We start from the raw sequence: 25,119 nt of genomic DNA, 5'->3' as shown, positions 1-25,119 counted from the left end.
CTAATCTGCTGGAATTTTTTGAGGAAGTAACTGGTAAAATAGATGGGGGAGAGCCAGTGGATGTGGTGTACCTTGACTTCCAGAAAGCCTTCGATAAGGTTCCACACAAAAGATTATCATGCAAAATTAAGGCTCATGGGATTGGGGGCAAAGTATTAACGTGGATAGAGAACTGGCTGGCGGATAGAAAACAGAGAGTTGGAATAAACGGCTCGTTTTCGGAGTGGCAGGCAGTGACCAGCGGGGTGCCGCAAGGATCTGTCCTGGGACCCCAGCTGTTCACAATATATATAAATGATCTGGATCAGGGAATTGGATGCAATATTTCCAAATTCGCTGACGACACTAAACTAGGAGGAGGGGTGGGCTCTGATGAGGATGTCAGGAGGCTACAGTGCGATTTGGACAGGTTGGGGGAATGGGCGGATACGTGGCAGATGCACTATAATGTGGATAAATGCGAGGTTATCCACTTTGGGGGTAAAAACAGGAGGGTAGATTATTATCTAAATGGCAATAGATTGGGAGATGGGGAAGTGCAGAGGGACCTGGGTGTTCTTGTGCACCAGTCACTGAAGGAGAGCATGCAGGTGCAACAGGCGATTAAGAAGGCAAATGGTATGTTGGCCTTCATATCAAGGGGGTTCGAGTATAGGAATAGGGATACCTTACTACAGCTGTACAAGGTGCTGGTGAGACCGCATCTGGAGTATTGTGTACAGTTTTGGTCGCCCCATCTGCGGAAGGATGTTCTTGCCATGGAAAGAGTGCAACGGCGATTCACCAGGCTGATACCTGGAATGGCGGGAATGACCTACGAAGAGAGATTAAATAGTTTGGGCTTGTACTCACTGGAGTTTAGAAGATTGAGAGGGGATCTCATCGAAACATATAAAATTATGGCAGGCCTGGACAGGCTGAATTCAGAGAGAATGTTTCCAATGGCCGGGGAGCACAGAACCAGGGGCCACAGTCTAAAAATAGCGGGCAAATCATTTAAAACAGAGATGAGGAAGAATTTCTTCACTCAAAGAGTGGTGAGCCTGTGGAATTCCCTGCCACAGAGGGCTGTGAAGGCTAATTCAATAAATATTTTCAAGAGAGAATTGGATATATTTCTGAAGGCTAAGGGGATTAAGGGTTACGGAGAAAAGGCGGGGACGGGGTACTGAGCTGGTAAGATCAGCTATGATCTCAGACGAAGATCAGCCATGATCTCATTGAATGGCGGAGCAGGCTCGAAGGGCCGAATGGCCTACTCCTGTTCCTATCTCTATGTTTTTTCTATGTCCCTTTAAGATGTGACAGCGCCTCTGCCAGTCTGCTGAACGCTTGGTTTACATGTCGATCTTAGGACCCAGCGCTGAACTCAGCACATAGGTCCAAGATTGCCATGGTGATGTTAAGTCGGCGTTGCACACCGACTGACTCACCTCTCCCTCATTTTAATTTGCAGGCCAATGATCTTACCGGCAGCGCCTGGGAAAATGGAGGACGCCGCAGGACCCGCCACCAGCTGGCCAAAGAGCGACGGCTGCCCTCTTTTTGCAACTTTTTGCCGGTAACGGGTGGCGTTAAGCCCCCGAAATTTTAACCCATTGGCTTTAAAGTTCTTTTGGATCGCCAGAGGGTGAGGAAGGCACTATAAAAATGCAAGCTTTTTTTGTTGTAATGTGATGTGCGTGCTAGGCATTGTTCATGCAAGGCAGTATTTTATTCCCTTGTGCCTCTGTGAAGTGCCTGGGGAATTTTTCTACGTTAACAGTGCTACATAAATGCGAATCATTGATGACATGTTCTATTTACCCCTCTCTGTCATTATAATCTTGCTGTCTCTCTCTTCCTCTTCCGCCAGCCTTCCTCTTCCTCTGCTCCTTTCTTTTTTTGTTCTCTTCTTCTGATTATCTTTCCTGTGCTGCTTCTCTCCAATCTGTTTTTTCCCTCTCTCGTTTCTTTGCCAGGTTCTGCTTCTTGGCTGTTTAACCACCAGAACCGTCAACAAGCAGCAGTCCTGCAGTGACAGTCTAGATTATTACCTCAAGTCCTGTTTTGGGAGCTTCAACCCACAACCTTCTGCCTTAAAGGCAAGAGTGCAGTCAATATGTCTATCCCAACATCTATTTCAAATGGGTTGTCAATTTCCAGCCAATTTTAAAGAGGGACTGCTCGTGGCACTATTTCCCAGGGATTCCATAGTAACACAGTGTTAACATGGCTTCACGCATGGACCAGACGGACACTTCTGCCCAGTAAACATCATCTTACTAATCTAGCTCTTTAACAAAACTATGCTATTTTCTATCCAGCAAGACCAAAATTACTTGACTATCATTTATTTTGTTCTTAATTCAGATTAGTAGATCTTCCATGGCATTGCTCACTGGCAGTCTATGACTTGGAGTACAGTTTTTAATGTTTGCTGTGATCCCACTGAAACCTAACCATGATAGTGGTTTACCCATTACTGCAATACAAATTTACCAACTCAACTTATCACTTGACTGACTGAGATAAAACTATTATGCACCTTCCTGATACTGAAAGATATAGGTCTCATAGATATTATTGTAATACTATTTACCTACCATTTTATAAGACTTGCTTAAGATGCAAACAATTTTGTCCTTCTCCAAATCCTCTTAATTTCAGCTATTTATCTATAATATTTTTTAAAGTTTTTCATACTGTATGGACTTTCTGTAAGTATCAAACCTGCTTTCTGTCACATTTTGGCCATCACACTGCAGCTGTCACACTTTAATGATTCTTTTGGATCACTGTGAACTAAGTTGTGGGAGATTTTCTATTATAAAATATTTATCATTTTGCCCTATCCCCTCCACCCCATGGTTGATTTGCACTATTGCCTCGATAACAACAGATATTCCACTTCAAAGAGACATTGATCATTTTCTCCAGTTTCGTCCTCAGTTTCTAAGGTCCTCTGAAACTCTAGATGTGCCACTGCATCTAACGCACTCTAGATACATGTTACCCTATATATATATATGAAAAAAATCCCATTATTACAGCATGTGTAGCAAAATATTAAGGTAACAGAAGAAAATAAATAGGTTATCTGTATCACCTTAATGCAGCTCTATCTACTGTAATAGCTTTCACCACAATGAAAACATATATCAGCCATAGACATCAACATTGCAACTTTTAATGTTTTATGTATGCATTCAGCAAAGGCAAATTAAGAACTTTAACAGAGTTTTGTATTGCAGCAGCAGCGTTTAAATACTTCTGTGAGCATAATGCTTCCAGCAATCTTGATCTGTCCTGGAAGATCTACGTTAGTGCAGTTTGCACATCACAAACCAGCTCATAACAATTTATAACTACATTTCTCTTTAATCTGAATAAATGTTAACCAGTCTGTGTATTTTTATTTGCACTTTCATTCTTTTCTCACACATGAAGACAATATGTTTTTTTTTAAATAGCATGCTACAGTCCAAAAAAGGGCAATACCATCTTTTAGGGCTTGTGTTTTGAACAATTTCATTACAATACCATACATAAGAATTTAAAAGCAAATGTGTTAATCAGTTAGCTAAAAATAATACAGAGACTAATTTCAACCTCAATATATTTTTATTTCTCAAAGTAAACTGATATTTTGGCTGTTTCTAGTTTTATACTGCACTGTCATCCAGCCCTTGTAGTCACTGTGTTGAGATTAAAGTAGCATTACAAAATTGTTTTAAAGCTGAAACCAACACATTATTATTGCCTTCCCATCCTCAAATCCTACAGTCTTTTCACAATATACTTCCAGTTATTGTACCTCCAAGTATTGCATTATTTATGCATTAAATGTGTATCAGGTGACTGCGATACTGAAAGCCATTTATTCCATAGTATCTATAAATGCTTGGTGGACACACTATTATAGATAGAGAGGGGAAGGGAGGCTTCTGAATGATAACTATAAAATATTATTTTTTATCCTAAAAGTAACATATTCTAAGTGACTTTGGAAGGTCATCTTCATGGGTAAGATTAGCATGTATCCCACAGTTACCCACTGAGTATTTTGTTTCAATTCAAGAGCCTATTTTATATTATTTTTTGTTTCGTTTTAATGAGAGGGTACTATTCAGATGGAGGACTGGTCAGAATTATGCGAGATAGTTTTCAACTCTCAGCACACGCGTTTGGACAATTCTAAAAGTGAGAAAATAACATTGGTTGAAGCACTCCACTGTGAATTTCCTGTGCTTGAGAGATGGTGCAAAGGCATAACTTCAGATTTTCAAATTTTAAGCTTTTCACTGCAGTTAGTATTCAAAAGAAGCATCTTAAGTCAATGTCCAATTTTAACGGGTAAAATTCTAGAACATATGTTTTCAAACTGGCTTCCATGGACCACAAACGTCAGTGAGGGGCTCCTAAGGAATTTGTGAGACCATCAGATTTCTGACGGGGCTAGGTATTTCACATGCAGTGAGCAGTGATACATGGAACATTCTGCATTTTGTGGTTTTTCTATGAGTAGTTGGCAATGTACTTTCGATATTAGGGGATGCCTGGAAAGGGGTTAATATTAGCAGGAGTTCCCCCACACAGAGAAGTTTGAAAATCATTGCTCTAGAACATTACTCTCCACACATTCCTAATGGTGTTTTAATTTATGTACCATACTCATCATGTTTATATAATTATAAAATGTTGTTGATTAATTATATATTAAAATCAAAATCCTTTAAAAAATAATCCTTTACAATTTCTATTATTCTACATTGACGAGAAACAGAGTTCTGGATGATGTATTTAAGTTACATGTTGTGCAATAACATAATATTATAGTGACAGGGTGACCTAATTTATGGCTAGTTTGTGGCCAGAAGTTAACAAATTACTGGCTTTATAACTGTTTATGAAATAGAGCAGACTGTATCATTCAACACAGTAAAATATCAAAAAGTACTATCCAGTGTAGCCCTGCATATATTTCTGGTTTGAAGAAACAATAGAAACGGCACTGCACAGCTTCAAGGAAACACTAGTGACCACCGGAAGAATTTGGTATGGCAACTTAACTCAACTGAAGATAAAACCTGGTTTATTAGGAATATTGAACATCTATGATAAAAAAAAGTCAGTGTCTGATTATTATTCAATACAAATGCCACAACAAAGTGCAAAGCAAAGTTTTATAATTAGACTTAAATCACATTTTGCAATCCTCCCCGTGTAGTATATTTTTATTTCTGCATGTTTCATTATCATTTCTGCAGACGTGTCCATTCATTTCACGGACAGCTCACTCTATATCAAACTGTAATGTCAGTCAGAAATGGGAGTTTACTTTGACCTGTGGTAATGATTTGATCTAAACTGTTTCTTCCACATGGTCTGCTTATCTAAAAGCAACGCCAATGTTCTTTGTGAAGTTGCTTCATTCTGTGAAACAAAGAAAAGTGAAACAATCACTTTATGTGCCATCTCTTTGATATTATTCATTATATCACATGCATCAGTATATTCAAATATTATTGTATGAGATTTTTAATCAAAAAGCATATTTTCTTTGCTTGCTTAATTAACACAATGGTAAATGCATACTGCATGTGAAAGGAAAATGGCAGCCAACACAGCATGAGAAAATTATTTGAGCAGTTTCTTAAAGCTGTACTGAAACAAAGTTGAATTATGCAATTTTATGGCACTAGCTGGTTAGCATTATATAAAGTTTAAGCTATTGAATAAAATTCTGAGCCAATGGTGTTGGTTTTGTATGAGGTTTACTGTATTGTACTGGGTCCACTGGGGAATATTTGATGCTGCCTTTGGACATTGTGTCTGGAGTCAGTGGGGTAGAGCCTGACTTTGTGCAATAGTGTAAAATGGGTGATGGCGAGTCGGCAGCACCTCTCTCCTGATTTTTAATTCGATTGAAATCAATTGAAATAAAAATCAGGAGAGATGTATAACAGGCTGCTGACTCACTATCACCCGTTTCACAATATCGCACAAAGTTGAGATCTACCCCAGTCAGTCAGACCTGAACCATGATGAATGACTGTTCAGGTGCTGGTCAATGAAGAGTTGACATTAGGAATAACTGGGCAATGCTACATCAATAATGGTTTCAGTAAGAACTACAAATCCACCATGGAAAGTATGAGGGAGAAAATATACATCTTATACTCATATATCTGAGACAAAGAATGAAGGACTTATGTAACCTAAATGACTGGAAATAAGAGGTTTTGGGGAGGGAAGAACAAACTAAGTTATTTGCACCTTAAGCAAAGTTGCAATGGGGCAGGTAAATGGTATTACAAATAAAATATATCTGTAAGGCCAATATCTTTCAGAATCAGCGTGCAATATTATGACCGGAAATCAATCATGGGATGCATTACTCTATTACAGCGATGAACAAAATGGCATTGTGAGTAGGATTCAGTAGCACCTCGCTAAACATCAAAAGCCGCACTCAGAGTACTAGTGAGCAACAGCACGGGAGATCTACTAGTATAATTGACATTTTACAGTTTTCAATTATCTTCAAAATATTTTCACAAATCCTTCTGTCAACTGGAATGAAGATGCAAATAAGTTGTGTTGTGTCCGTGTATAATAAGACACAGACTGCAGGAGAACGGTACAACAGGTGTTTACTCAACGTGGCTCACACTGGAACTGATCTGTACAGATTACTACTCAGTGCTATATACAGGTGTGGTCACTGCCGGTATTGCAGTATACATGAGCTGTAAAAGATAGTTCCCCCCTTAAAGGTATATACACATTACAATTCCTCCCCTTTTAGATTAACAGTACCATAACACTCATTTAACAATTAAATATCAAACTAATTACAATTAACACTTTTAACATGCAACATTAGCTGAAAATAGTCTATTTATATATTCAGTCTTTAGGGAGGCTTCCTGATCCTTTCTGGATAGCGCCTTTCCCGAGTGTCTTGCTCTTGGTGCGGAGGCGATTCTGGCCCCCTGTCGTCGGTTGGTTCATCAGCTTCCGATGCTACTGTTTCTGGGGTAGATGCGACCTGTACGTCGGGTTCATCACCAGGTACGTATGGGCGAGGCATGGGGTTGACTTGTTCCAGTGACTCTAGGATCTGGTCAGCATGGCGTCTCACGATGCTCTCCCCAACTTCCACTGTGTACATTAGTGGGCCCTGCCGTGTGCATATCGTTCCTGGCTGCCATTATTCTGTTCGGTAGTCGCGGGCCAAGACTGGTTGCCCTACATTGAAGCTCCTTGTTGGCTTCTCATGGATGTGCTGGAATTGCTTACTCTCAACATCTCTTCGTATGTTTGGTCTGAGCAAATCCAGGCGAGATCTTAACCATCGGTTAAAGAACATCATGGCTGGGGCCTGGTTGGTGGCTGCATGTGTCGCATTCCGGTTGGCGAACAGGAAATTGTCCACCTTGTGCTGCAGCAGAATGTTGTCATTGTACATAGCCTTTATTGCCTTCTTAAAGGTTTGTACGAACCTCTCAGCCAATCCATTTGTGGCTGGATGATACAGGGCGGATGTGTAATGCCATACCCCATTCTTTTTCAAGAACCTCCGGAACTCTTCGGACACAAACTGTGGTCCGTTGTCGGAGCAAATCTGTTCTGGCAAGCCATTCCTGGCAAAAATGGTCCGTAGGACTGCAATAGTTTTCTCCGTGGTGGTGGAGGACATTTTGATGACCTCAGGCCATTTCGAGTGCGCATCCACGGCTATTAAAAACATTGAGTCCATGAATAGACCAGCAAAATCAATATGCACCCGTTGCCATGGAGACGAGGGCCACTCCCATGGGTGTAGAGGGGCCTGTGGTGGTGCATTTTGGACTTTCTGGCATCCTGAGCAGCTCTTGGTCAGGTCCTTGATTTGTTTATCGATTCCCGGCCACCACACATAAGCCCTGGCTAGGCTTTTCATTTTTACCCCTCCCAGATGACCCTCATGAAGCTCATTGAGCACTCTATCCCTTAACTTTATCGATAACGTGGCCACAATACTGTAGTGATCAATAACATGTCATTCTGTGGTGGACACTAGGTGGAGCAGTAGAGCTGTATAGAACTGTATGTATAAAACTACACTACCCAGCTGTATAGATATTAAGACTACATTACCCATGAGGCTAGGCTACCCACAAGGCAACAGTCAAGATGGCAGCCTGCACACAGGAGCACAAGGCTGCATCTCTACAGATACTGTACCAAGTCCACGTGGCTCAATAAAGTAACTAGCAAAAGCTAGCTGTGTTCATAATAAGAATGTCTATTTATTAATGAACGTAACACCCCTCTTTATCGATAACGTGGCCACAATACGAGATCTGTTTTCTAAAAAACTCGCATTTGGGGCGGTTAGCTCAGAGCCCATATTCCTGCAATCTAGTGAGCACCTGCTCCAGGTTGGCAAGGTGATCACTGTCATTTTCGCCCGTGACCAGGATGTCGTCCAAATAACACTGGGTCCCTGGGATCCCTTGCAGGACTTGTTCCATTGCCCTCTGCCAAATAGCCGGAGCTGATGCTACCCCGAATACCAGCCGGTTGTATTGGTAGAGACCTTTATGGGTGTTGATTGTGAGGTATTTTTTTGATGCTTCTTCTACCTCCATTTGCAGATACGCCTGGGCCAGATCAATCTTAGTGAAGCGTTTCCCTCCAGATAGCGAGGCGAAAATATCTTCAATCCGCGGAAGTGGATATTGTACGGTGTGAAGGACCGGGTTCACTGTTACCTTAAAGTCCCCACAGATGCGAACCTTCCTTGGTTCCCCAGGCGTGCTGCTCAACGACTTTTTCATCACAGGGACAATGGGTGTAGCCCACTCGCTCCAGTCTACCTTGGACAGTACACCTGAACGTTCCAGACTCTCCAGCTCTGCTTCGACAGCTGGGCGGATCGCATAAGGTACCGGTCTGGCCTTAAAAAATTTTGGGCTTGCGTTTTCTTCAATTTTAATTGTTGCCGTCATGCCTTTTAATGTTCCGAGTCCTTGCTGGAACACTTCTTTCACGTCAGTTAGGATCTTTGACAGTCGCCCAGGTGTGACTTCGTCATCCTTTTTGTCAGCCACAGTCAGTGCCTGTATGGAATGCCAATCCAGTTGTATTTTCCGGATCCATTCACGTCCCAGTAATTGTGGTCCTCCATCTTGCAATACATACAGGTCTAGTTTTGGTGTTTCCTTACCATTATATATAACGGTCACCCTTATTTTTCCTTTGGGGTAGACATTTTGCCCCGTGTACGTCTTCAAAATAATTTTTGTGTCTCTCAAGGGTATGTGTGAGAATAGCCGCTCGTAGTCCTGTCAGTTTATGACTGTTAGGGCTGATCCTGCGTCCAATTCCATCTTTACCTGGACTCCTGCTATCTTGAGAGTGACCCAAATGGTTCGGTGATCCTCCATTGTGATCACATTATGTAGTTTCAGATAACTCAGTTCCCTGCTTTCGGAGTCGTTATCACTCTTTTGTTCATCTGAACTATTCTCCGTCATCTTATGTACCTTCTTGTACTTTTCTTTGGTAGGTTTCCTATTGCTGGTTTTCTTTCCCGACCTGCAGACTCGTGTTTTGTGTCCTACTTTTCCACACTGTCTGCACACTTTGTCTTTGAACCAGCAATCATTCTGGTCGTGTGTTGTTCTGCCGCAGCGATAGCACTTCTCTGTTCTATATGACATTTCGTTTGTGCCATATTCTTGCAGTCTCTGTTGTATCTCTGCAGCGCCCCATGCTGTTGATTCATATGATACTGCAATGCTGAAAGCCTTTTCCAGCGTAAGGTCCTTTTCAGATAAAAGCCGTTTCTGGGTTCCTTCACTTTGAAGCCCACACACAAACTTGTCCCTTAAGGTATCTGCCAGTCCCGCTCCAAACTGGCAGTGTTTCGATAGTTTGCGCAGTTCTGTTAATAATCAGCATTGCTTTCATCCTTATGCTGGTTCCGTTTGTGAAACTTGAATCTTTCTGCTATCAGCAGCGGTGTGGGGTTTAAATGTTCCTGTAGTATCATTACTTTGTCTTCAAAACTCTTTTCCATTGGCTTCGTTGGGGTTACTAGATTTCGTAATAAACCATACGTCTTTGCACCCATTAAATTTAACAATACCGACGCTTTCTTGTCATCTGACATCTCATTTGCCTTGCAGTATACCTCTATTCATTCGACATATGTAGTCCAATCTTCGACTTCATTGTCAAATGCGGTGATACTGCCACTCTTCGGCATTTTGGGTGTGGTTTAAAATGGCGTCTCCCAATGGCTTAAAATGGCGTCTCCCGCGCTTTCCTTCCTCCCCCGCTGCTGCCAACGCCACTCCCGGCAGTTCTCGTGGCAATGGTGGTGCCCTGTAGGTTTCGCGCGCTTCTCCTGCATTGCTGCCAACGCTGCTCTCGGCAGTCCTCGTGGCAATGGCGGCGCCTCGCAGGTTTCTGCGCGTCTCTCTCTCCCTCTCTTCGACGCTGCTCGGCCCCTGAACACCGGCTGTGCCCTGTGCGCTCTGGCCTCTCTCTCTCTCCCCCGTCGACGCTGCTCGGCCCTTTGCTGTGCCGCTCGGTCGGGCTCTAGCCCACCGCTGTCCGGGAAGTGTCTGTGCACTACCTGTTGCCAGCCCGTTTCACTGGACCACCTCGACTGGAAAGCCAAGCCTGGCTCTCGACAGCCTCCCCCGCAATTCTCGAGTCTCTGCTGGATGACTGGGCGGTTGCCCGTGGTCGACGCCCGGGTCTCTGGCCTTGACCTCCAATCCACTGATCTCCAGGAACGAATCCCCGGAAGGTGATGCAGAGTTGCAGGTAGGTTTGAACTTGCCTTGTCGCCAATGTTGTGTCCGTGTATAATAAGACACAGACTGCAGGAGAACGGTACAACAGGTGTTTTCTCAACGTGGCTCACACTGGTACTGATCTGTACAGATTACTACTCAGTGCTATATACAGGTGTGGTCACTGCCGGTACTGCAGTATACGTGAGCTGTAAAAGATAGTTCTCCCCTTAAAGGTATATACATTACAAGTTGTAGGCCTCTTTGCCCTGCTTAACACAAAATGAGTTGGACTGTTCGATTTCTCTTAATGCAGCAAATCCCCATTCCCTTGTCCCCCGGCCATGGATTTCCTTCAAATTAATGAATTCAATTATAGTCTCAGGATTCAATCATGAGCCAAAATTAGCATTTGAACCTATTACCTCATTCGACAGGCATCTTATCTTCAACACTCACAGGCTGTCCTTATATAAATAAAGATTCTGAAATGCCTGTAATTACCTGTAACCATTAATGTGGTTGAGCAGATAGCTTTTCCAACTGAATTCTCTGCAATGGCCGTGTATTCTCCAGTTTCTTTTGGGCTTGCACCAAAAATGCAAAGGGAACAAACCCCACAGACATTTGTTGACCAGAAGTTTGCATCGTCCATTATATTTATATTATTTTTGAACCAGGACACTTTAGGTGGAGGGAATCCTTTAACAGCGCAGCTCATGTTGATGTCGGATCCACTGGGTGCAATGTGACTCTTTAACTTCACACTGAATTCAGGGGCTCTCATATTGTTCAGAGCCTTGTAGTTTGGCAATTTTGAAGTAATTGGATCTGTAAAAAGAAACAGGATAATAAATTAATTGCTATCAAAAACAATTCCTTGCACTATTTCAGAGCTGTGACATCAACATTTTTGAACCATATCAAAATAGAAACAGTTTCTTTCAAGTCTGGCTACTTTTATAGGCTAAGTGTTGCCAGTTCTCATGGAACAGCATAAAGCTGCAACTCACAGCTGGAAAAGGACATCTTGTGTCAGTCAGTCATTGCATAACATTGACAATGTGCCTGGAGAATGCAGAGGTTGGAAGCCTCCATCTTGCAGGGCAAAGCGTAGTGGCTGGAGACCATTATTGGGAACCAAATGCCTGAATATTTAAACTAAATATGTGAATATTATTGCCAAATTGTAATGCCTTTGCACAGCATAATTTACTTGTTGCACATCCACGAAGGTTCGGAAGTTGAAAATGAGATGCTTTCCGGTTTTAGAAGCCTGGCTGGTGAGTCTTGCTATGGTTTACCCATTTTAGCAGTAACTGTTGAGGTACTAATGATTCAGTTTTCCAGTTGGTGAGTTTCTTCAAAAGGATTATGTTAGCCTGACTAGCAGAAATCTGGTCAACGAGGACGTGCCTGCAATAATGCTTATTTTGCGCCTCTAACTAGCCAAGTAAAGGATATTATCCCAGTTTCAGACAGCTGACACAGCATTTAGAAGGACTTATTTACAGATCCATGGTGCTAGAACCAAAACATTTTGCTTTGTTTTGTATAGTTAACTCATGAATTTTAAAATCAGAAATAAAATGTAAACCACAGTGCAAGTTTTAAACATTTTGTGCACCATTTTCTCATGTATTTTGCATTGAAAATTATATCTAGATAATAATTTCTTGATTTGTTTTTAGCCTTCTTTGTACTTGTAATGATGTATTTAAACATTCAAACCATGAGATTTTACATTTCCAGTGAGGGAGAATGAAATATGCAGTTGAACAGGCACCAAGATTCTTCAGCAGTTTACTGCTCATCGGTTTGAAGTGCCCCTGAACTGAGTGCCCCTGAGCTGAGTGCCGGTGAGCACAGCCCAACTTGACAATGACCCCCCACTGAGTTCAAATGATTAGAATTGTCACAACAGCAATGAGTGTTAATGAACACTAAAATATTAGATCTGCTGAGTTCAAACAAATAGTTATCACAACAGCGTGTGAATGAACAGGAAAATTTCAGATCATCTTTCATTGTCCTCAGCAAGCTGATTAAAACTTATATGCTGATTATACTCTACATCTCCCTGCCCTGCTGTCCTGTGCATTTAACCCCTTGAATGCTATGTTTAGTTCAATAGTAGCATTTTTATCATACATATTACACCAAGGTTCCCTCTGTGATGGCATAATGTGAATTCCTGAAATTTGGCACAAAGATTTTTCAAGACTAAGCAAGTAACAGCAGATTTGAGTTCTGATTCTGTCCTGATTCTATGTTGGACAGAAAGGGGAGTTAATGTTTATAGCCAGGTTAACTGTTAGGAATGAAAGGTATTAATTTTAATATTAAAACTGAACTAACTAGCATCAGGAACTAGGAACTAGTTTTATTCTTCGTGGAGATGATCCCAAAGCACAAAACTCCTATCAGACCTGGTGTTAATTAAACAGCCTCACTCAGAGTACAGTGGGAAGTGGAAAAGTCACAACAGAGCTTTGGAGAGGGATATTTGCATTTCAGAGGCTGGGCTTTAGATACATTGTTGAGTAAACACAGAGTAGTTTGATACTACTCTTCACCTCTTCCACATGAGATGTGTTTAATGTTATTGTTGGATAAAGTTTTTAAATGCTGTCACCTATCTTTATCAAGTGCACAACAATTGGGTTAAGAAAGGTGCATGAAATTTTGAGGAAATTCAAAGGTGGGTTCTTTATTTTAAGTGTTCTTACAGTTAGCAATACTTAAAAATGGCTACAAAAATTCCTCACCTCTTTGCTTTGAAATGCACCATGGCTCTCGTGTATCAGAACATTCACTATAGCCCATATCATTTTTTGCCAGAACCCTGAAGTAGTATTTACACCCTGGAACAACATTTATGATTGTGAACTTGTTGTTAAAGATGTTATCTCCCACTGTGTGCCACGTCAGTCTGCTCGAATCTCTTTTCATGACAACATAATGCAAATGGTCATCTAGAGGTTCATCTCTGGATGGTTCCCAAGAAACCGTCACTGTGTTAGGGACATTTTCATTCAATGTTATTGGACCTGGAGGTTTGGGGACAGCTGCAAAATAATGGATGGCAGAGTGTTACAGAAAGCATAAAAATGATACGAGACATTTAATCAATTTTACAATAAAAGTTGGAAGGTTCAAGATAATTACCTTGCAATAACATTCAGCAACACAAACTACAGATTATTAAGATTTACTTGTAAACGTAGGCCTCATGGTTCAATAGCACAAGAAGGGCAAGCTAAGCAAAGCTGCTTCCCCAGTGTTAGAATTTAATTGTGTATTATGCCTCAATGTATTCTTACAATTCAGATGAGATTGTGTAATGTTGCTTTAAATTACGACTATACATATTCCTCGCTACAACCTCAGCACGTACCTGCAACTTAATTTAGTTTGTTTTCTAAGAATCAGTATCATCACTTTCTGCTCATTTTCACAATGAGCCTCTTTGTTTTATTAATTCTAATTTGAGATAAAACAATCTTAAGAAGTATGACAAAGATATCTGACAAAGATACTATGAAGAAAAGAAGGAAGTGTAGGAGTAATTTTCTGTCAATATATGGTGACAGCGTACTTTGAAAATAGTTTAATTTCGTATAGCAAATCTTCTTCCTGCCTTATAGCAAACCTATATCCCTGATCCTGGGACTAGGGACAGGGTCACTGGCAAGGCTTGGAAGCTAAGCAGAGCCAGGCCTGGTTAGTACCTTGGAGGGGTGACCAGCAGGGAAGACCAGGTGCAGAAGGTCACGGAAGGAGCCCCGAGGAGGGGCAGTTGGTGAGAAGGTCACGGAAGGAGCCACAGGAGGAGTGGCTGGTGAGCAGGCCCAGGCGGTGGGCTGAAGATTGTCAGACAGGAGGAATGGTGGAAATGGAATGGCGGCACACAGCGTCTTTGCTTCTCCCAGTCATGGGAGCTTGCAAGATCACATTTTGTTGTTCATGTACTTGTGCAATGACAATAAAGTTGAATTATTATATTGTTACAATCTCTCCATAATCAGGAAGCTGACTATTTTCTTTTTGAAAAACTCCACAACTTCTACATTCATGGCAAATGTCATCGATTATGAATCAGAACAGCAAGTATTTGATCATCACAATATAAATTTAAATAATCAACAGAGATTTAACTGCCATCATCACCAAAAACAGATTATCTGGTCATTTTTTCAATTGTTTGTGAAAGCTTGCTGTGTGCAAATGAACTGCCATGTTTACCTACAAAACAACAGTGGCTGTGAAGTGCTTTTGGATGACCTAAGAATGGGATAAGACACTGGGCTGGATTTTACTCACCGAGACGTGTTTGGGGTGGGACTGCTGGCTTCCAGGTTCTGGTCCCGCCCCCAGCGACGCCCAACGCAGAGACGCTATTTTCCCCTGATTGGCCTTATTAAGCCCACCCTGCGGGCTTGCTGGACAATTAAGGGAAAGCCGGTGTCAGATGAAGTCAGTGGATGACGCTTCATCTGCCAGTTTTCTTAAAGGCACATGAATCATAAATTTTTAACAGATGATTTGACAGCATTGAGGTGCTGTCAATCACCGACAATCACTGTCCAAAGGTGAGCCCTTGCACCCAGACTCTCCAATTACTCTCTCCATAGGATAAAACAGATGGCAGCTGCAGCTGAGATTGCAGAAGCCATCTGTCACTTCTCCTGATGAGATGAGGCTACACAAACACTTCACAGCAGGAACATCTAACCACATTAAAAATTACTTCCACAACTTTTCCTTACCTCCGATACTAACCTGTGTCCCATTACATGCTTCACACCAATACTGCAGCTGTCATCCAAACACCAACATAACAACAGACCCACAGCTCGCCTCACTTACCCTGGCGGGGTTCCCCGACATCGGGAAGCCCGCAGCAGCAGTCAAAAAATTGGAAAAAGCCTCTTAACTGCCTATTAACTACCTGTTAACAGGCAGTTAAGCGGCTATAATCCTTTTCCCGCCGCTAGGAGTCATGTCCCTGCGCAAATCGGGGACCCGACTCCCGGGAAGATTGGTTGGAGGTGCGTTGGGAGCGGGTTTGGGACCCGCTCCCATTTTTTGGGACTTTCGCAGCAGTCCCGCCTCCTCAGGGCTGGTAAAATCCAGCCCACTGACTCAGTGGTGACAATGTCTTTCCCCACTGCTGTTTGGGAGTCCTTGCTGTGTTTAAATTGGCTGCCACATTTCTCCATATTACAACAGTGAATACACTTTAAATGTACTCATTAGCTGTGAAACGCTTTGGAACATCCTGCGAATGTGAATGGTGCTCTGTAAATGCAAGTTCTTTCATTTTTATAGGTAAATTTAAGATTCAAAGTGCACTTAATTACCTGTAGCTCTTATCTCAAAGCTAAATGACTCTTGTCCAAAATGATTCTTCAGTGTTATAGAATAAATTCCAGAGTCAGATCTCTGGGAAACTGGAATAAAAAGCTGAGTGCCATCACTAGTACTGGTTACTGTAGCTTTCTTTGACAGCGGTAATCCATCTTTTAGCCAAATCACTTCAGGAGGAGGTGATGCCTAAAAATGTACATAAGAAAACCCAAGCTTTAAACTTGTAAGTTATATTTTAAATACAAAAAATAGATAAACCAATTTATAAAAACTCACTTCAAATGGCATTTGGACTCGAATTGAATTTCCTTCTTTGATGATCATATAACTTTTTACAGTTCCATCCAATATAAACTTGGGGCACACTGAAATGTAAGAAATAAATAAAAGCATAACTTTCTAGAAAACAGAGATAAATATAAATCTGTCGAATTTGAAAGACGTCATTGGTGTATCTACAATAATAGACAGTCAGGGATGAAGTACAGATGTGCAGGTGACCTTTGTTGACTTGGTTCTGTATGTGCATGACTGGGTTAGATAAGAGTTTCTGGATAGAAGGCTAAGACCAAAATGGAATGCTATACACATCTATTGTCCTGGCCATCATTTATACCTCAACCAAACCACACAAACCACTCTGGTCACTTATCACATTGCTGTGTGTGGGACAACACTGTGCACAAACTGATTGCCACATTTGTCTACATAACAGCAGTGACTACTCATCAAAAGTACTTAATTGGCTGGGATGTCTGAGGATGTGAAAGGAGCTAGGAAAGAAATAGGAGAAACATTAGGCGATAGCGACCATAACATAATTTGCCAACCTCTTCCATCACATCCCACTAGACACTTACATCCCTGCACCCTTACCCATTGCCTCTCTCTCTATGGTCACATTCACTTAGCTATTTGACAATGTAGCCCTCACACTTCCTATCACTGTGATGCAACAAAAGCAACAACTTACAAGACACAGGGAGGGCCCTTTGTCCCCTTCTAAGCAGCTATGCTATGCATTCTCTACACTCACTCCTTCATTCTCACTCAAACCCCACTTGTGTCTCTCATTGCAGGAAAAGAGAGCCCACAATAAGAGGGAAAGAGCTATGACAGGAGGAGGGCCATCCACAGTAGCCCAGCTCACCGCCTGGGAGGAGGGGCCCTGGAGATCGCCGGAATCGAGGAGGATTCCCAAGTGGGGGATGGACAGACGGGCGCATCACAGCAAGCTGGTGACAGAATAGTTTGGCATCTCTCTCATTGACATTGCATGAGTCACTGATAATGAAGCTGATGCTCTAACAGATTGACTTATGATCATCTACACTATTCAATGTTCATGTTACCTTGACCTCACATCTCTAACTCTTTCCTTTACTCCCCCACAGGACCATCGAACGCTCCCATCCTCACTATCCAGGAGGAACAGCCTGAGCTTCCAGACTCCTCAGAGGAAGCTGCAACCTCTGAGGGCGCAGCCTCAGCAGAATTCAGCGCACCCAGCACCAGCGCAGACACTCACAGCTCGGTGGGACCTTCGCAAGATAGAGTATTGTTGGCACCTGGTGTATAGAGTCATACAGCACAGAAAGAGGCCCTTCGGCCCATCGCATCCGCACCGGCCATCAAGCCCTGTCTAATCTAATCCCATTTTCCAGCATTTGGTCCGTAGCCTTGTATGCTTCTTGAATGTTGTGAGGGTTCCTGCCTCTACCACCCTTTCAGGCAGTGAGTTCCAGATTCCAACCACCCTCTGGGTGAAAAAGTTCTTCCTCAAATCCCTTCTAAACCTCCTGCTCCTTACCTTGAATTTATGCCCCCTTGTTATTGACCCCTCTACTAAGGGAAAAAGTTCCTTTCTATCTACCCTATCTATGCCCCTCATAATTTTGCACACCTCAATCAGGTCCCCCCTCAGCCTTCTCTGCTCCAAGGAAAACAACCCCAGCCTGTCCAGTCTTTCTTCATAGCTGAAGCGCTCCAGCCCAGGTAACATCCTGGTGAATCTCCTCTGCACCTGCTCCAAAGCAATCACATCCTTTCTATAGTGTGGCGACCAGAACTGCACACAGTATTCCAGCTGTGGCCTAACCAGTGTTTTGTACAGCTCCATCATAACCGCCCTGCTCTTATATTCTATGCCTTGGCTAATGAAGGCAATTATCCCATATGCCTTTTTAACCACCTTATCCACCTGTTCTGCTGCCTTCTATGTACATGCACACCAAGGTCCCTCTGATCCTCTGTCTTCCCATATGGCCTCATTAGAGGAACCTGTTAATATATCATCCCTCCTTACAGCAGTAATTGACTCCTTAATTAATATTGCGACACCCCCTCCTCTTTTAACCCCTGAGTATTTACTTTCACAAGTGAGCATCAGCAGATGGTGGAGACAGGAACAGCAGTGGAGAGTCCTCGTCGGAAGGCGCAGGACTCTGCCAGCTCGGCTCAGCTGCATGTTGACCCTGTGCCTCCGGGTCCATCCAGAAGGAGAGCAGTGCTGGAACTCCAGGAACAGGTGCAGGAGTCTCTGTCAGGTTTTGTCTCCAGGGTCGCTGTGAGTGTGGAGCAAATGGAGGAGTCCATCACGAACATGAGCAGACCATTTGTGGAGGCATTGGCGCATGAACGTATCACCATGGAAAGGATGGCAACCTCCGTGGAAAGGATGGCTTGTGGTAGAGGAGAGGGTGGCTATGGCCATGGAGGAGCTAAGTCACCAGAGTGTTGAAAACATTGTCATTGTTCAGAATAGACTGGCATCTCTTGAGGAGCGATGGTCAGCTATTAAACATAGAAACCAGACCTTCATGGAAGTCTGAAATAACAACAGAAAATGCTGGAAATACTCAGCAGGCCAGGCAGCATCCGTGGAGAGAGAAACAGAGTTAATGTTTCAGGTCTGGGACCCTTCATCAGAACTGGAAAAAACTGGAGATGTAAGTAATAGATATTAAGCAGGTGCAGAGACAGGGGGTGGGGGGTTGTGGGGGTTAGGAGGGGAGGAAGGAATTGAAAGAACACCCTGTACTTTTGTAAGAGGCAGGAAAGATAAAATGTTGCAAATGGGAATGGCAAAAATCATACTGCATGAAAAATGGGGGCAGGGATAATTATCTGAAATTGTTGAACTCGATGTTGAGTCCGGCAGGGTGTAAAGTGCCCAATCGAAAGATGAGGTGCTGTTCCTCGAGCTTACGTTGAGCTTCATTGGAACAATGTAATAGGCCGAGGACAGAGAGATCAGAGTGGGAGTGAAGCGGTGAATTAAAGTGACAGGCGACCGGAAGCTCAGGGTCACCCTTATGGACTGAACGGAGGTGTTCCGCAAAGCAGTCGCCCAATCTGCATTTGGTCTCCCCAATGTAGAGGAGACCGCATCATGAGCAGCGAATACAGTATATTAAATTGCAAGAAGTACAAGTAAATCACTGTTTCACCTGGAAGGGGTGTTTGGGGCCCTGGACAGTGGGAAGGGAGGAGGTAAAAGGGCATGTGTTGCATCTCCTGCGCTTGCACGGGAAGGTGCCAGGTGAAGGAGAAGGGCTGTTGGGGGTGATTGAGGAGTGGACCAGGGTGTCGCGGAGGGAGCTGTCCCTTCGGAATGCTGAAAGGGGAGGTGAGGGGAAGATGTGTTTGGTGGTGGGATCACGTTGGAGGTGGCGGAAATGGCGGAGGATGATCCGTTGAATGTGGAGGCTGGTGGGATGAAAGGTGAGGACAAGGGGAACCCTATCGTGGTCCTGGAAGGGAGGGGAAGGGGTGAGCAGAAATGCGGGAAATAGAACGGACACGGTCAAGGGCCATGTCAACCATGGTAGAGGGGAATCCTCGGTTGAGGAAAAAGGAAGACATGTCGGAAGCACTAGTATGGAAAGTGGCATCATCAGAACAGACGCGGCAGAGACGGAGAAACTGGGAGAATGGAATAGAGTCCTCACAGGAAGCGGGGTGGGAGGAAGTGTAGTCCAGGTAGCTGCGGGAGTCGGTGGGCTTGTAGTGGATGTTTGTCGAAAGCCGATCGCCAGAAATGGAGACGGAGAAGTCAAGGAAGGGAAGGGAAGAGTCGGAGATGGACCATGTGAAGGTGAGGGAAGGGTGGAAATTGGAAGTAAAGTGAATGAACTTATCTAGTTCAGGGCGAGAGCAGGAAACGGCACCAATACAGTCATCGATGTACTGGAAAAAGAGGTGAGGGAGGGGACCTGAGTAGGACTGGAACAAAGAATGTTCCACATATCCCATGAACAGGCAGGCATAGCTAGGGCCCATGCGGGTTCCCATAGCAACACCTTTAATTTGGAGGAAGTGAGTGGAGTCAAAGGAGAAGTTGTTCAATGTGAGAACAAGTTCAGCCAGGCAGAGGAGGGTGGTGGTGGGGACTGGTTGGGCCTCTGTTCAAGGAAGAAACGGAGCGCCCAAAGGCCGTCCTGGTGGGGGATGGAGGTGTAGAGGGATTGGACGTCCATAGTGAAAAGGAGACAGTTGGGGCCAGGAAACTGGAAACTGTTAAAGTGACTGAGGGCGTCAGAAGAGTCGCGAATGTAGGTGGGAAGAGACTGGACAAGGGGAGAAAAAATAGAGTTGAGATAAGAAGAGATAAGTTCCATGGGGCAAGAACAGGCTGAAACGATGGGTCTACCAGGGCAGTCCTGTTTGTGGATCTTGGGAAGGAGGTAGAAGCGGGCTGTGCGGGGTTGGGGGACTATGAGGTTGGTGGCCATGGAGGGAAGATCTCCAGAGGAGATGAGGTCAGTGACACACTAGGAAACAATGGCTTGATGTTTGCTAGTGGGGTCATGGTCCAGGCGGAGGTAGGAGGAGGTGTTGGAGAGTTGGCGTTCAGCTTCCGCACGGTAGAGGTCGGTTCGCCAAACAACAACAGCACCACCCTTATCAGCAGGTTTAATGATAATGTTAGGGTTGGATCGGAGAGAACGGAGTGCTGCAAGTTGAGGGGGAGGTAGGTTGGAGTGAGAGAGGGGAGCAGAGAAATGGAGACGGCCGATGTCACGCTGGCAGTTAGCAATGAAAAGATCTAGAGAGGGTAAGAGGCCAGAGGGAGGGGTCCAGGTAGAACGAGAATTTAGAAAGCGGGAGAAAGGATCAGCCATGCGGGGGGGAAGACTCCTGGTCAGAGAAGTGGGCACGGAGACGAAGGCAACGGAAGAAGAGCTCAACATTGTGCCGAGCTCGCAATTCATTCAGATGGGGGCGTAAGGGGATGAAGCTCAGGCCTTTGCTGAGGACTGATCGTTCGGGGTCAGAGAGGGGAAGGTCAGAGGGGATAGTGAAAACACGGCAGGGGGTGAGATTGGAAGAAGGGATGGGATCAGAGGAAAATAACGGGGAAGGTGGTTCTAGGGGGGCGTTGGTGGAAGTTCATGGAAGTCCTCTGGAGTAGAATTTCCAGTGCAGAAACGGGTCCTCATGGCCCCCCTGAAGTGCAGCAAGGTGCTGTCAAGCCACTTGCTACCTCTGAAGTGGGGCTAACCCATGAGAGGAATGTTGGTGGCAGACAACAAGGAAGTGAGGGCTCCTCTCCAAGCGTTCACATGACCATGCCACTGCAAAGCCCTCGGTCAGAGCCCCACCAGAGTCCTCACCCAACTGAGATGGGCGTCTCATCCCCTGCACAGCCACAGGAGTAGTAGACTGTTGTCGAGCCCCCATAGGTTCACAACCCCAGAGGACGGCTGCCAAAGGTGTCGAGTCAGGAACAGCAAGAAAGTAAGGGGCCTCCACATCTGCTGAAGCCACAGGGGAAGCATCATGTCGGAGCATGCGTAAGAGAAAGATAATGCACAAGTCGTCACAAGTGTAGTCACTTGGGTGTTATGTTGTGTTTATTTTTGAAATGCCATCAGTTGCTTGTTGTGATAAAAATTGCTGATGGCAAACTGTTGAAGTTGTGGCCTGTGTCATTTCCTGAATGGGACTTCCACATTGAGGGCTTAGAGAGACTTACAATTGTCAGTATGGTGGTCAGAGGGATAAGAATCCGCAGGTTCTTGTCCATTGTCGATGCTCTGTTAAGAAGGTGTGAGGCAAAAGTATTTGATTGTGCAGGCTAAGCAAATCTGGCCAAGATGAGTGCATCACTTGCATCCCAGGCAGCAATGTGGTCGCGCTCTGGCGCCTTCTGGCTTGTACAGTTTCAGGTGGGTGAGCAGCAGCTTGGCGCTCCTGTTGTTGCCCCTGCTGTTGGTGCTGCTGTTGTTCAGGGTTCTGCTGCTGCCGCGGCTGGTCTACATCTGATTCTGATATCCAGGAGGAAAGGAAATAAATGGTTCCCATGCTTCTGCTATATACCTCAGTTGAGGAAGCGCTCAGTCAAGGTGGGGAGAGGGGTTTCCCAGGAGGTCACACTGGAGATGGGTGTCAGGCTCCAAACTTCCACAACAATGAGTAGGCCTGCTAAACGTTCCCCCAGACCTGAGACAACAAAGTTCTGCCACCTGAAAATGATGATTGCTGAAAACTTCTTTTTAATGTTGGAGCTGCAGCTGTTACTAAGCAATCCACTTGTGAGGCTGCCAGGATTCACTGGCGTGTTCCAGAGGAGGCATGTAGGATGGGGGAAATGTCTAAAAATCAGAAAGGCCTCTCAAAATTGGTTTATAGAGGCAATTAACTGGTTGTTAAGGGCCTATCCCGCCTCTTGGAGGCGGGATGGAAACGGGGTCTGAAACCCCGATTCTGGGAAAATTGCTCGGAGGCGGGATGGAGGCGGAATCGGGCCCGCACGCCATTTTTTGCGATTTTAACACCTCACACGCCTCCAATCCCACCTCCTCAGCTCTGGCAAAATCGAGCCCAAAGAGTGCAAAATGTGGCTAGAGGTAGGAGAGCCAACAGGGCTTTCATCAGGAGGCCTTACCCATCCAAGGTATTCTGGCAGCAGTTCTCCTACATGAATTTCACTGAGGACCAATGTGTTAGAAGGCTCCGCTTCAGCAAGGACGTGGTCACCGAGCTCTGCCACCTCCTGCAACCAGACCTCGAGCCTCAGATCAGGACCACCACGGCTCTCTCAGTGGCTGTCAAGGTCACCGTTGCCCTCAATTTCTATGCCAGTGCATTATTCCAGTGTGCAACAGGAGACATCTCCAACATCTCCCAGTTTGCCGTCCATTGTTCCATCTGCCAAGTCACAGATGCTCTGCACAGAAGGAGAAGGGACTACATTTCCTTCCCCATGACCAGAGAGAAGCAGTGAGAGCATGCATGTGGCTTTGCCAGGATAGCGGGCTTCTCCATGGTGCAGGGCACCATTGGCTGCACCCACGTTGCTTTGCGGGCACCTCATAACAATCCTGAGATATTCCGTAAACGCAAAGGCTATCACTCACTTAATGTGCAGTTGGTGTGCGACCACACACGCCAAATCCTGACCGTCAATGCCCGCTATCCTGGCAGCAGCCATGATGCCTTCATCCTGCGCCAGACCGATGTGCCAGCTCTACTCCAGCTACCACATCAAGCTTGCGGCTGGCTGCTGGGAGACTAGGGCTTTCTGCTCTCCACCTGGCTCATGACTCCCCTCCGCAACCCAACATTCCTGCCCAGCACTCATATAATGACAGCCATGCTGCCACCAGGAACATCACTGAGCAGACCATCGGAGTGCTCAAGCAATGGTTCCGCTGCCTTGACCGCTTGGGAGGAGCCCTCCAGTACTCGACTGAGCTGTGTCAATTTTCGTCTGCTGCATGCTGCACAACTTGGCCATTATGAGGGTGCAGCCAATGCCACCAGGCATAACTCCACCACCTCAGGAGGAAGAGGAGGAGGACGAGGACGAGGACGAGGAGCAGGAGGAGGAAGAGGAAGAAGAGAACGAACAGCAGTGATGGAGGAGGCAGCCACTCAATCACTAAATTTTCAAATTTGGAAAAGTTAGTGCCCTAAACGGGGCGATACCCAATTTCACCCCCTCTGTCTTATGACTTTGACCAGTATTGGTCTACTTCCAGGTGTCCATGGGTCCATGTATTACCATGCACACAGAGGAGAAGCATTCTAATCCTCAGCATTTTCCTATATTAGCATACAGAACATATTCATCTAAAGAATGATTCTATTAATTCTTCCTTTATACTCAGGACTAATAAACCATTAGAGTTTCTGGTTCACCTTTCCTGAGTCTACAGATACAACAATAAGGTTAAACAATAAATATAATTACCTGGTGTGGGCATGGCAAGGACATAATTGTCCAATTCTATGGGTTCCCCCAATCCACCATCATTGATCGCTCTCACGCGTAGAAAATGCATTTCCATTTTTTTTAAGCCTTTCACAGTATATGAAGTCATTCCCACAGCAGCAGTATTGCATCTAGTCCAAGTTGTATTTCCAGAAGATTTCATTTCAACTATGTACCCTTTAGGAATATTATTGCCCTGATATGTTGGTGGAGTCCATGCTAGAGATATGGTTGAGTAGGTAGAGTCTGTTACTCTGAGGTCTCTCACAGTTCCAGGTGGCTCTGCAAGCAGAAGGTAGCGTAGAATTATCAAGACACATCTCTACCATAGTTTGAGGTTGACTTAAAATTAATTGCTAAAATCAAAAAAATGTTTCAAATACACTAAGCTTCCGTTATCACCCTACGTTTCTGAAAATTATAAAATGATTTTCAAAAGGGTTGCAAATGCACAAGATTAATTGATTTACTTTTAAATATTGAGTCACTTTTACTCATTGGAGCTTGTACTCGTGTCTTTTTTTGGCCCAAGAGATTTATTTATAAAAATGGGACTAGAATAATCCAAGCCCTGGTGGCACCATTAGAGGTTTGATTCTTAAAACAGAGGGGGTGATTTTATCAATGGGGACGTGATGGAGGCGAGAAAGCTGCTTGTCGGGTTTTAGTCTCGCCTCCATCGACGTCTGGCCAACCCATGCTATTTTCCATTGATTGACCCTGTTAAGTACATCCAGCGGGCTTAACCAGCCAATT

General features: G+C 44.4%; 1 protein-coding gene across 1 annotated transcript in view; it reads right to left on the bottom strand.

The window, feature by feature from the left end:
* Positions 1-3,149: 3,149 nt before the first annotated feature.
* LOC147105252 (immunoglobulin-like and fibronectin type III domain-containing protein 1) overlaps positions 3,150-25,119 on the bottom strand; it is a 101,624-nt gene continuing 79,654 nt past the window's right edge. The window contains 6 exon segments of the mRNA XM_086011418.1: positions 3,150-5,415; positions 11,280-11,606; positions 13,544-13,843; positions 16,139-16,331; positions 16,422-16,510; positions 24,343-24,645. Of these exon segments, the coding sequence (XP_085867544.1) occupies positions 5,411-5,415; positions 11,280-11,606; positions 13,544-13,843; positions 16,139-16,331; positions 16,422-16,510; positions 24,343-24,645 (1,217 nt within the window). The 3' untranslated portion in view covers positions 3,150-5,410.

Source organism: Somniosus microcephalus, chromosome 18 (genome assembly GCF_052327205.1).
Source record: "Somniosus microcephalus isolate GS21.2 chromosome 18, FLI_Smic_1.0, whole genome shotgun sequence".
Classification (NCBI taxonomy): domain Eukaryota; kingdom Metazoa; phylum Chordata; class Chondrichthyes; order Squaliformes; family Somniosidae; genus Somniosus; species Somniosus microcephalus.
Note: the sequence above shows the minus strand (reverse complement) of the source record. Positions and strands in the feature narration are given on the sequence as shown.